We start from the raw sequence: 12,375 nt of genomic DNA on the forward strand, positions 1-12,375 counted from the left end.
AAAAAAAAAAAAAGTAGGAGAACAGCAGAACAATAGCAAGATAAAAAATACAATAAGAATAGGAAACTAACAGGTGTGTTAGAAAAAATTTAAAAAAATAGATGGAGCAACAACTGGAAGGTAAAACAACTGAAATAGCTGAATTGAGGAGGTGGGGGTAAAAAAAGAAAAATGAAAAGAAAAAGAAAAAAAAAAAAGCCAGAAAAGGCCTTGGCTATGGGGGCAGGGCTTAGACAAGGGCTGGTGGGGGGTGGGGGGGTGGGGGTTAGGCAATGGGCAAGGCCTATGCTTAGAAAAGGCCATGGGGGTGGTGAGGAATTGGGCTTAAGCCCAATGAGGCAGAGGGGCCCAGGAATGTCTCTGGTCCTGGGCCCCCCAGCAGGCTCCCTGGGCCTGAGTTGGTGGGAGAAATGGTAGGCACCTCTCCTAGTCCTTCAGTCTCAGAGGGTCCCTCCCCCTTGGGTTCTCTTCTTCCTCACCCACTCCCTCCTATTCCCCTAGGATCCTCACAGCTGGAGGGGGTACTGGAAGGCAGGAGACCAGACTCTTATGCCCAACAGGCTTCCTAGGGCCAACTGGGCTAGGGTAACACCTGTGGCACGTCCCCAGATCTCCCAGTCTCATAGGGTCCCTGTCTGCCTCTCTTCCTCTCCCCTGCCCCCCACTCTCCTAGGTCCCAAGCAGCTGGAGGGGGCCCTGGAGTGTGAAAGACCAGGTCTGTGAGCCAGCAGGCTTCCCAGGGCTAGAGGGCAGGGGAAATACCTTCCCCGCCTCCCTTGATCCTCCAATCCCAGAAGGCCCCCTCCCCTGCCCACCTCTCCACTTCTCCCCTGCTTTCCTTCTACACCCCTAGGACCAGTGAGACCTAGAGGGGCCCCTGAAGGACCGAAGACCAGGCCTGGGGGCACCACAGGTCTCCCAGTGCCAAGTGGGTAGGGAGATTTCGTGCAGCGTCTCCCCTGATTCTCTGGTCCTGCAAGGTCCCCCCCACCACTGTCTGCCTCTCTTCCTCTTCCCCTCTCCTCTCTACCTCCCACACCTGTATGACTCACTCAGCTGGAGAGGGCCCCAGAGACTGAGGGACCACACTCAGGAGCCCAGCAGGCCCGCTGGGCCCAAGTGGGTTGGGGAAAGGTCCTCCGCACCTCCCCTGGTCCTCCGATCCTGGAACATCCCACCACTGGTCTGCCTCTCTTCCCCTTCTCCTGCCACACTCCCATGCCCCTGGGACCAACGCCCCTGGGACCAATGCATCTGGGAGGGGACCCTGGAGAGTAGGAGACCAGGCCCTGGAGCCCAGCAGGCTTCCTGGGCCAGTGGGCAGCAGAAATGCCTTCCCCTCCTGCCCCGAGCCTCTGATCCCAGAGGGTCCCTCCTCCCTTCCGCCTCTCTTCTTCTCCCCCCACCGCTTCCCTCCTGTACTTCTAGGACCAATGGCCCACAGGGGCCTTGGAAGGTGGAGGACCCGCACAGAAGAAATACCCGGCGGCGCCTCCCCTATTTTTCTGACCTGGAAAAATCCCTTCCCACCCCCAATGTCTGCCTCTCTCCCTCCCCCCATCCCCCTCCCCACCACACCCCCAGGACCCACATGCCAGCGGGGGACCCAGAGAGTGAAAGACCAGGCCCGGGAGCCCAGTCAGCTTCCCTGGCCAAGAGGGCAGGTGAAACACCCTCTTGCCTCCCTCTCCCCTGATCTCAAAGCCCCCATCCCCACCAGTCCGCCTCTCCACCTCCTCGCCCCTCCTCCCTCCCTCCCACACCCCCAGGACCCAGGCAGCCCGGATGGGGCCTTGGAGGGTGGAGGACCCCGCTGGTGAGCCCAGCAGGCTCCCAGGCCTGGGAGCTCAGCAGGCCTCCTGGCCTCCTGGGTGGGAGAAACCCAGTTGCGGTTTCCCGATCTCCCCAACCCCCAAGCGTCTCTCCAGGTGGGAACATCCCCCCTTAGCCAGCTACCCCCCAGGGGTACCGGTCCCGTTTGGCTTCCCCTCCCCTCCCTTCCCCCAGGTCCTACCTGGTTGCTCCTGGGTTCCTCCTGTCTCTTTGGGCCTCAGGTCCTCCACTGGCCTCCGGCAATTGATCTCTTTTGGGGGAGATGCTATCTCCGCGTCTTCCCATGCCTCCGTCTTGACTCCGCCCCCATTTTATACTTTTGATGCAACTGTAAATGGGATTGTTTTCATAATGTCTCTTTCTTTTTATTTTTTTTTAAAGATTTTTTTGATGTGAAATTTTTTTTAAAGGCTTTATTGAATTTGTTGCATTATTGCTTCTGTTTTATGTTTTGGTTTTTTGTCACCAAGGCATGTGGGATCTTAGCTTCCTGACCAGGGATCAAACCCACACCCACTGCATTGGAGGGTGAATTCTTAACCACTGGACTACCAGGGAAGTCCCTTCTCTTTTTAATAATTCATTGTTAGTGTATAAAAGTGCAACATGTTTCTGTTCTTTAATTTTGTATCTCGCAACATCAACTGAATTCATTATCAGTCTGAAAGCTTTTTGGTGGAATCTTAAGGGCTTTCAGTATATAGTATCATGCCATCTGCAAACAGTAACAGCTGTACTTCTTCCTTTCCAATTTGGATTCCTTTTATTTCTTTTTCTTGTCTGATTGTTGTGGCTAGAACTTCCAATAATATGTTGAGTAAAAGTGGTGAGAGTGGGCATCCTTGTCTTGTTCCTGATCTCAGAGAAATACTTTCAGGTTTTCACTCTTGAGTATGATATTCGCTGTGCGCTTGTCATACATGGGCTTTATTAGGTTGAGGTATGTTCCCTCTGTACCCACTTTGTGGAGAGTTTTCATCATAAACAGATGTTGAATTTTGTCAATAGATTTTTGATCTATTGAGATGATCATATGATTTTTATTCTTCAGATTGTTAATAAGGTATATCACATTGATTGAATTTCAAATGTTAAATCATCCTTACACCCTTGTAATAAATCCCACTTGATCATGGTGTATAATCTTTTAAATGTATTATTGAATTCAACTTGCTAATATTTTGTTGAGAATTTTTGCTCCTCTGTTTATCAATGACATTGGCCTGTAATTTTCTTTTTTTGTGGTACGTTTGTCGGGTTTTGGTATCAAGGTGATGCTGCTGGTCTCATAGAATGAGTTCAGAAGCATTCCCTCTTGTTCAATTTTTTAGAATAGTTTAAGAGGGATAAGTACAAATTCTTCTATAAATGTTTGGTAGAATTCACCTGCGACTATCTGGTCCTGGCAATTTGACAGAGTAATTTTATGTTCATTGAATCAAATAGTAGAACATTTGGGTTGATATTTTGTATGTATCTTATTTTGCAAAACTAGTGATCTGAGCAGATCACAGACCAAATGAACTGGTGTTTCATCAACGATAGTTTGGGAAGCACCAGATTAGACCAAGGATCACTAAATGTTTCCTGCAGAAGGCCACACATTCTTGGTCACAACTATTCATTTGTGCTGTTGTAGCATCAAAGCAGTCATGGACAGTATGAAACCAAGTAATGATTTATTGCCACTGAAATTTAAATTTTATATCATTTTAATGTATGAAAAATATTATTCCTCTTTTGATTTTTTCAACCGTTTAAAAATGTAAAAAGCATTCTTAGCTTGTAAGCTGTCCAAAAAGAGGCAGTAGAGAGGTTTGTCCAGCAGGTTGTAGTTTTCCAGGCCCTGGATTACACTATATTGTCTCTAATATTAAGTGTCTGTCTTAGGGAGAGGAATGTTTGTATGTGTTTGATGATGCCAATTCTTTTGAATAGGAAATACATTCATAGGGCTAAAAAAGCAAGACAGTATGAAAAATTACATATTGAGAAATCTCCTTTATCCCATCTGTGCCCACCACGTTTCCCTAGAGCCAGCCCTACTCCCTAAAGGCAAACATTGAAATTAACTTCCAGTCTGTTCTTTAACTGTTTATGTCAGTATTAGCAAACACATAATCATAGTTCCCCCCTTTCCTCCACACATGTAGCACACCATGTACACTCCTCCACCCTGCTCTTTCCCTTGCCGCCGCATCCGGCAGATTTTCTATTTTGCGATGGGGAAACTCCCCTCATTAAACAGGTGCATTATATTCCATGTGGAGGTTGTATTATTGTTTATCTAAGTCGTCCTCTCTACATGAGCCCTTGGGGTATTTCCACCCAATTCAGAACACTGTGGCAATAATAAAACTTCCTCATGCATCACTGTGTATGTGCTGGGGGCGGGGGAGGGGGTGTGTGGGTGTGTCTTCATAGGGTATGCTTCCAGAAGTGGAGTTGCTGAGCCAGAGGATAAATGCATCTCTCATTTTGACGGATTTTGCCAATTTGCCCTCTGTGGGCATTTGGCCTCCTGCCAGCCATGTATGAGAGGGCCAGTCCCACACACAGCCATGCCAGTAGAGCAGGTCACACGTTTGGATTTTTACCCATTCTAATAAATAAAAATGGTGTGTCAGTGGAGATTTCATTTTCATGTCTCTTATGTGAGCGTGAATGTGATCAGGGCTACACGAGCAAATGCAGCTTCCTTTTTTGCAGAATTAGAAAAAGGCTCCCAGAAAATAACCCAACACTGTAAAGCAAATATTCTCCAATTAAAAACAGACTCCCATTCTGAGAAGATGAATTACAGAGAGGCACTGTTCCTGGGTGAACGCAGAGCTTGCTGAAGTTCGGCCCCCACCCCTGCCCCTGAGCGGGGTGCCTTGGTGGGATCCACAGCCAGCAGCCTGGATGATGTTTATTGAAGAATTAGGTGTGGCTGGTCCAGGTGGGAATGTCTCAGAGGAACCCCAGTTGACTAGAGGGAAAGTAGCATCCAGGGAAGGATAGGACCAGCTACTAATTAGTGGGTGCCAGTGCAAAATAAAATGCAGGATTCCACGTCTTGAAGAATTTGAGATGGCTGGGGCAGAGCTGTGCACTAGGTGCAGGGCCCACTGGGACCCTGCATGGCTAACAAGCCCAGGAAGGCAGCCCTGGGGGAGGGGATAAATGCACTGAGAGTCCTGCTGGTGGCAGCCTTACATTGACCCACCTTCACCAGGCTGGCAACAAGTGAGAAGGATGTGCCACAGGGAAGAGGTGGACTCCAGCTCCCCCAGATATCAACAGCAACACTGCTGTTTTTCCCCGATAGGCCAGCAGGAGGTGCTCCTGCCCAGGGAAGGAGAGGTGGATGGCTGGGTTTTACTTGTAGTAACAATGACAGATGCAGACATGCCAGACCCAGTGCTTTCTATCCATTATCCCCTTTACTTCTCTAACAAGCCTGTGCACTTGGTACCAAAGCAATCTCCATGTAGATGAGGGTGCTAAGGCTTAGGGAAGTGGTGGTGGTGGGGATTTGACTCAGCCAGTCTGATGCTAAAGTCTATATTTTTAACCACTTACGCTCTATTGCCTTGTACTAGTTTGTTCTCACACTAGAAGTGCCTGGAGCAGTGTGTGCACTGCACACATACACACACACACACACTCACACACATGTTATCAAATGAATTGCTTTATTCAGAAAAACCCACCAGGAGTGTAGCTGATAAAGCTAAACATGCCATTGGATTGAAGAAAAGTGGAAATGGGGAAAAAAATCTGCTGCCCAAGGAAGCAGGAGGAAGGGGCCCAGCACACATGCCCAGACTCTGAGCTTCTCATTCTGGACAGAAGGCTTCTATCTGGCAAGAGAAAGCTCCTGACTTGTGTCTAGGATGGGAGAGGGAGTTTCCTTCATTTGCCGCGTAACTTGGGGAGTGGGGCGCTAGAGAAGGCAACTCAGCATTGGGTGTCGAGGTATTTGGGATCTCAGCACCGGGGGGCCTTCCCACTGCACAGCAGGTTGCTGTAGTATTGGAGCTTTTTATTATAGGTCTTCTGGTTTTTCCCAAAACAATCGGCAGCTGTTTTGTCACATTGACACAGCTGTTTCTTACAGTAGTCCCGATCCTCTGAAATCACAAGAAAATACACATGGAGCGGGGTTTCGTTAATATTCTGTGGTTTCTCGTGGTAATTCTCGGGGAGAAGACACAGCCCCTGTTCTCCCATGGTTGCTAGTTGGGGACAAGCACCTATGTTCCAGGTATTTGTGACTGATGGGGAGACAGAATTCCTGCCCTCAGGAAGCCCACATCCAGTCTGATGCGGACACCAACAGCCATGCGCTGAGATTCTAAGTCTTCCTGTTAGCCATTGCCTCTTTCTTCTCCCTAGCAGATGTGTTCAGGTGCAAAGCCCCTGGCCCCTTGGGTCTGGGAATGTGTTTTGATTGGTGTAAGCCAGTCATGGTCATCCCTTTTTCCTTTGTAGTGATTAGTCTCTGGGTAGCTGTGACCGTGCTCTGGCCAGTGAGCCACCAGGGAAAGTCAGCTGGGGGCTTATGGAAATGATTAATTTCCCCTTTCACAAAAAGAGATATGCAGGGACTTCCCTGGTGGTACAGTGGTTAAGAATCTGCCTGCCAATGTAGGGGACACAGGCTCGAGCCCAGGTCTGGGAAGCTGGGAGCAAGTGCCATGGAGCAACTAAGCCTGTGCGCCACAGCTACTGAAGCCTGCGCACCTAGAGCCCATCCTTGGCAACAAGAGAAGTCAGCAAAATGAAGAGAAGCCCCTACTTGCCACAACTAGAGAAAGCTCACGCACATCAATGAAAACTGAAGGCAGCCAAAAATAATAAATAAATAAAATTTCTAAAAGGTAAAAGGAGAGATATGCAAAGGGAAAGCCTCTTTTGTAGGGTGAAACCATAACTCTTGGAGATGCAGCGTGTACCTTGGCATCACTTTGCCAACATGGCAGAGCAAAAGGCTGAGGAAAGACTGGACCCTTGGCAACATAGTTGACAACCTGCCCCCGCCCTGGCAATGCCCGCTTCGAGACTTCTGTTATGGGAGAGTCAGACTCCCTCATTGTCTGAGCATCTGCTGGTTGGATATCCTGTTGCTTGCCACCCAAAGCCTGCTAAAGACACATGACCTTATGGAAAGGTCCCGATGGGGAGACATAATTTCTGAGCTTAGAGAACTGAGGCTGTTGGGGAACTCCGGCCTTCTCAAAATCCCACTCGTGGGTCAGCTGTCTGGAGGCACTGAGCAATCCCCACCAGCTGCCACCCATCTCTCCTCCCCTCACAGCCAAACTTGCTCCAGAAGGTTGTCTACACTTGGTACCTCTGTGTCACTTCCCACCCGCCTTGCACCCGCTCTAATCTGGCTTTGCCCTCACTGCTCCATGGACACAGCTCCCGCTGAGGTCTTCCTGCCTCTAAATGCAAGGAGCCGGCTCAGCCCTTATCCCGGAGGACTCCTCTGTTGAACTGGCTGCTGCCAATCACCTCCTCCTTGCCAGCTCCTTGACCTTCCTGGTTCTTCTCCCCTCTCTCTGACTGTCACTCCTCTGTGTCCTTTCTGGGCCCTTAAGCATCAAATGGGTGGGTCCATCCCACTCTCAGCTCTCTGCTGCCGCCTCCTGAATGTGTGTCCAGACCCCTCCCTTGATGGGCCAGTTCCTTCATCCAGCTGCCTGCTGCCCCTCTCCCTGGGTGATCTGGAAGCCTCCACCCTCAACATGCTCCCCAGGGAACTCCTCCTCCCCTCACCCAGCACGACCTCCTCAGTGGCACCATCCCCATGGTCGTATAGCCATCCAACAGCTAGCTCCATGTCGCCCCACCCAGTCAGCCACCAAGCTTGGCTGAGTCTATCTCAGGTGTAACTTAATGGCACCCTCCAGCCTTCCATCCTGACTACCATGGCTAGAGGTCTCTTGTCCACATTATGGCAATGGCCTTCTCACGGTTCCCCTTCCATCTGTCTCCAAACACTCTCAGCCAGAGCAAGTCCTCTGAAATGCCAAGTCTGATCAAGTCACTCTTTTGCTTAAGAGTTCCCTACTGCTTTAGAACAAAATCTACATACAATACAGCCTTGGGGACTTGACCTAGCCCCTTCCTGTCTCTCCAGCATCCTCCCTCACCACTCCATTTCATCCTTCAATGACACAGAATTGTTACAGGTCCCTCCAGTCCCTTGGACCCTCCTGTGTCCTCTTGCTGGGATGTCCCCAACCCTCCTTCCCCCATAACTCCTCAGAGCCTTGAAGACTCAGCTTGGAGGTCACCATTCTCAGGAGCCTTCCTTGAACCTCAGGCTGTATTCAGAGCCCCACCCATTTTCTTCCTTCCTATCGGAGGCTAGCATGTTGCCCTGTGATTTTCATAACTTCCAATTCAACTCTGAGCTCCTCGAGGCAGGGACACTGTCCCTTTGTATCCAGCTCTGGGGCCGAGCACAGCGAGCACTCTGCAAAATGAACAAAGGAGGCTGGGTGGCGTTGTAGGACTTTCTTACCACAAATGATTTGGCCCCGGCGGTAAATAAACTTGTAGCTCCGTGTCTTGGGGCGACAGCCGCGTTTCTCCAGCTGCCTGTAGCAACAGTCATGTGCCGCGCAGCACCTGTGACAAGACCATGCTATGGGGGCTGCCTCCCCACAGCTCCAGGGACCCCAGTGCCCTGTGGTCTCACCCCTGTAACTCTGGGCAGAGACCCAGGGACACTGGAATAGTCTAGAGCAGAGTTTCCAACAGGCTAGCTGATTTTTCAGTGGGCACTTCCTGGGCATCTGTGCTGATGAGACACCAGCACAAGCCTCAGAGCTCCCAGCCCTGCTGGGGCCACACATGGAGAGAGGGACGGGCGGGCTGGGGGTGGCCTCACCAATCTGTTGCATCCTTGGGAGATCCTCTGCCACCCAGGCCACAGTAGCAACCGTAGAAGCCAAAAGTGGACACGGCTTCCCTTCCTGTCGTGTACTTGATCATTCGGGCAAAATCCAGCAAACTTCCATGGACCTGCAGCAGGCCTGGAAGGAAATTGCCTGGTGATGGGGCCTGGGTCCTGCATCCTCCCTCTCTGCCTCTCTCTGCCTCTCCCTCTCCCCCTCCCCACAAAGGCCCCTGTCTCCCTCCCACTGAGAGAGGGTCAGATGCAATGGGAAGGGCAGCTAAGGGATGAGCGTGCCTCTGTCCCTGGGCTGTCACCTTTGTGGCCAGATGTCAGGGTCAACTCTTACCAAAGGCCATGATCACTGCCAACAGCAGAAGGGTCTTCATGTTGAGGGTCTGTGTGGGAGAAATGCAGGTGGACTGGCTTAGACTCCTCCCCCAGGTGGTGCCAGCTTCTGCCCTGGGTCCTGCCCTCCTGCTTGCATTCAGCAACCCTGGTGAAGGGAGTCTCTAAGGGAGCACACGGACACGCTCCTCAATCCCAGGGGACGTCCGGCGTGACTGCCTTCATCCAGCACCGAGTACACATGTTGTGTGACACCCACGACCTCCTGGGCCTTCCCACCGTTGTTGAATGTTTCACACATGAAGACCACCCTCTCCCCCATGACACACTAATGAGACCTCCATGGAAGGCTGCCACCAGGTCATCCCAACAAACTGGGAGATCCCTGAGGCCCTAGGTTGTGTGTCCCCCATGAGATGTATCTTATTCACCCCCTACACTGGAGTCAAGGCTTGGGAATTCCACCCATGGAGTCTGTCCCCAGTGTTTTCTCCAGAACTAGAGCAGCACCCTCTCTTTGAACCCTTACATACATACATGCACAAACACACACCTACTCACACACATATGCATGCGTACAAACACACCCTCTTGAGCTCATCTACTAGTGTGGACATCCTTGTACACAATATACTCACACACACACCCAACACACTTGTGTACACATAACCCCTTGCACACACCCAATCATGCACGTGCAGGCTTGTGCTCAGAGTGCCTGCATATGCATGTCCACACATGTCCACAGACGTACACACACACACACACACACACACACACCCCATAGGCACTCTTGATGGCAGCCAAGGATCAGGGACTAGATATTCATTCCCAGGTATTTATATCTCAGAGGATCCTGAGTTGATGTCTCCAAGTGACTGCCGTCTTTATTCTGATCTCTAGTTAAATAGCTGATTCCTCTGGGAGCTTGGCAGTTGGTGGGGTAGGGGAATGGGGTGAGGGTATCGCCATTAGCAGGCTCAGAGTTGGCAAGCCCTGGCCCCTAGGAAATCCTCTTTTCTTCCTCTCAGCAGCTGGCAGGACAGAGCTGAGGAATGACAAACCTGATGTGCCGTTAGCTGAAGCCAAAATTTTAGATTATTTTGTAGTCTTTCCCGTGAGCCTCTCTGCTGAGTGAATAAATTCCCATAACCCATTCTGGGTATGACCACCAGTCACCCTCCTGCAAACACATCAAGGAGAGGGCTTGGCCATCTGCTATTGACCAGATCCTGTCTTCTGCTAATGTGCCATTTGGGAATAAGAAACAGGGCATTTAGTGTTATTCATTCATTCAATCAGTCATTCACAGAAAGTACATTTTAAGCCTTTGCAAAGTGCCTGGACCCATGTGAGCCTCTCAGGAGGTGATGAGGACTTGTCCTGCCCCTGGGGACCCCAGCAGGGAAAGGAGTGCAATGGGGCTGATGGTCTCATCCCAGTGACTTGGACCAGAGCATCCACATTCCCTTCTTGCTCCTCTTCCTTCTCCTCTTCCTCCTCCTCCTCTTCTGGAAAAAGCCAGAGACTGTCCTGGAGTTTCCCCTCCAGGTACTGCCGCCACCTCATCCCCAGTCCTCGCCTGTTTGGAGTTGATTGACGCGCCTTGGATCTATTGCTTTTTCTTCTTCAGCCTCAGGGATGCAGTGACTCTTGCTTTCATTTCTAAAACACACGCCCTTTTCCCTGCCCTTCAATACTGCTAAGAATGTAGCTCCCATGGCCTTTGGTTAACACTCCCCGACACCCGTCCCCAAAAGCCAGTGTGGCTGAGGCTACGGTGCCCATCACCACTCCACCTGCTCCCCACACTCTCCAGGCCCCCCTCCAGGTACCAAGGCCCAGGAGAGTGAATCTGGCCAGCAAAATGTGTGCATCAGTGCTGATGGCCACTGCCAGGCTGAAACAAGGTGAAAACCACGTGCAACGCCCCCGTTTTTCTCTGCCCCTCATGGTGGAACCAGAAGATGGAGGCAGCCTGGATCCCTGAGTCCCAGCGTGGAGGACGCCTGTCTGGGAGTGTCCTGCAGACACTCAGAGGTCTTTGCATGAGTGAGAAATATATTTTGGTTGTGTGTAAACCACTGATCATGAGATCAGTGTCTAGCAAAACTGTTGCCTGGTGGTCTCATCCTATCAATAACCAGTGTTGTGGCTGGACCAGCCCTCACGGGTGTTATGACTGCAAGATATCCTTCAGCCATCATCACCAGAAAGCTTCATAGAATAAAGGTATATTACTTACAGGACTTGGGAATTACACAGCACACTTGGGTTCCCACAGCGAGGTTGAGGGTAGATAGAGAGCACAAGGTCATGGCCCTGGAGTTCTGCTTTTATTGAGGTTGAGGGTGGGGACTTAGGGTTTTGTGTGCTTACCCTTTATTGGTGAATTTAAAACACATGAGCAGCACACTTTACATATATACAATTTATTGTATGTCAATTATATTTCAATAGTTCTTAAAAAAAATAAAACACATGATCAGCCACATAAAGGGAGTGAAGAGAAAAAACAGGTGGCCTAAATAGTCAAATTAACCAACATCTCTAAAACAAAGGAGCCTCAGTGAGCAGAGGTGACCTGACCCAGTCATGTGGCTGGCAAGGTGTTTATCCTAGATAGCTGTCTTTGAAGTTGTTGCTGACAATCAGAGGTTATCAGGCACTAATCAAAGGTTGTTAGGCACTAATCAAAGGTTAAGTCAGGTACTCATTAACAAAAACGAAACAAACCCCCCAAACAACTGTCAGGGTTTACACTACAATAACCTAATCTATATCGACTAACAGCCACCCCAGGCAGCTTTCCTGCTGCAGATACAATTTCCTTGAAGTGCTAGATCTGTATCGTGGGGTGACTTGTGTCCCCCACCAAATCCCTATGTTGAATTCCTAACATCCAGTAAGACCTCAGAACATGACTTTATTTGGAAACAGGGTCTTTGTGGAAGTGATTACTTAAGATAAGGTTTTTCGGATGGGCCTTAATGCAGAATGATGGTGTCTTTAAGAAAGGGGGAAATTTGGATACAGACCCATACACAACATCTTCACATGAAGATGAATTTAGAGATTGGCATGGGGATGCTTTTATCTGCCAAGATGGCCAGGAAACCACCAAAGCCTGGGAAAGGCATGGAACAGGCCATCCCTCACAGCCTTCAGAAGGAACCAACCCCATGGCCACCTGGTCTTGGAATTCTGGACTCCAGAACTGTGAGACCAGAAATTTCTCTTGTTTAAGCTACTCAGTTTGTGGTACCTGGTACCTGGTACAAATTCTTATCAAGTTAATCCAC

At 50.0% G+C, this 12,375-nt stretch overlaps 1 protein-coding gene across 1 annotated transcript; it reads right to left on the reverse strand.

The window, feature by feature from the left end:
- Positions 1 to 5,805: 5,805 nt before the first annotated feature.
- LOC130830087 (phospholipase A2, membrane associated-like) lies at positions 5,806 to 9,114 on the reverse strand. The gene is made up of 4 exons (XM_057697026.1): positions 9,075 to 9,114; positions 8,720 to 8,864; positions 8,351 to 8,457; positions 5,806 to 5,948 (listed from the first exon to the last, which is right to left on the reverse strand). The coding sequence occupies exons 1-4, from the start codon at positions 9,112 to 9,114 to the stop codon at positions 5,806 to 5,808; spliced, it is 435 nt and encodes a 144-aa protein (XP_057553009.1).
- Positions 9,115 to 12,375: the final 3,261 nt, after the last annotated feature.

This window comes from Hippopotamus amphibius, chromosome 1, assembly GCF_030028045.1.
Source record: "Hippopotamus amphibius kiboko isolate mHipAmp2 chromosome 1, mHipAmp2.hap2, whole genome shotgun sequence".
Classification (NCBI taxonomy): Eukaryota; Metazoa; Chordata; class Mammalia; order Artiodactyla; family Hippopotamidae; genus Hippopotamus; species Hippopotamus amphibius.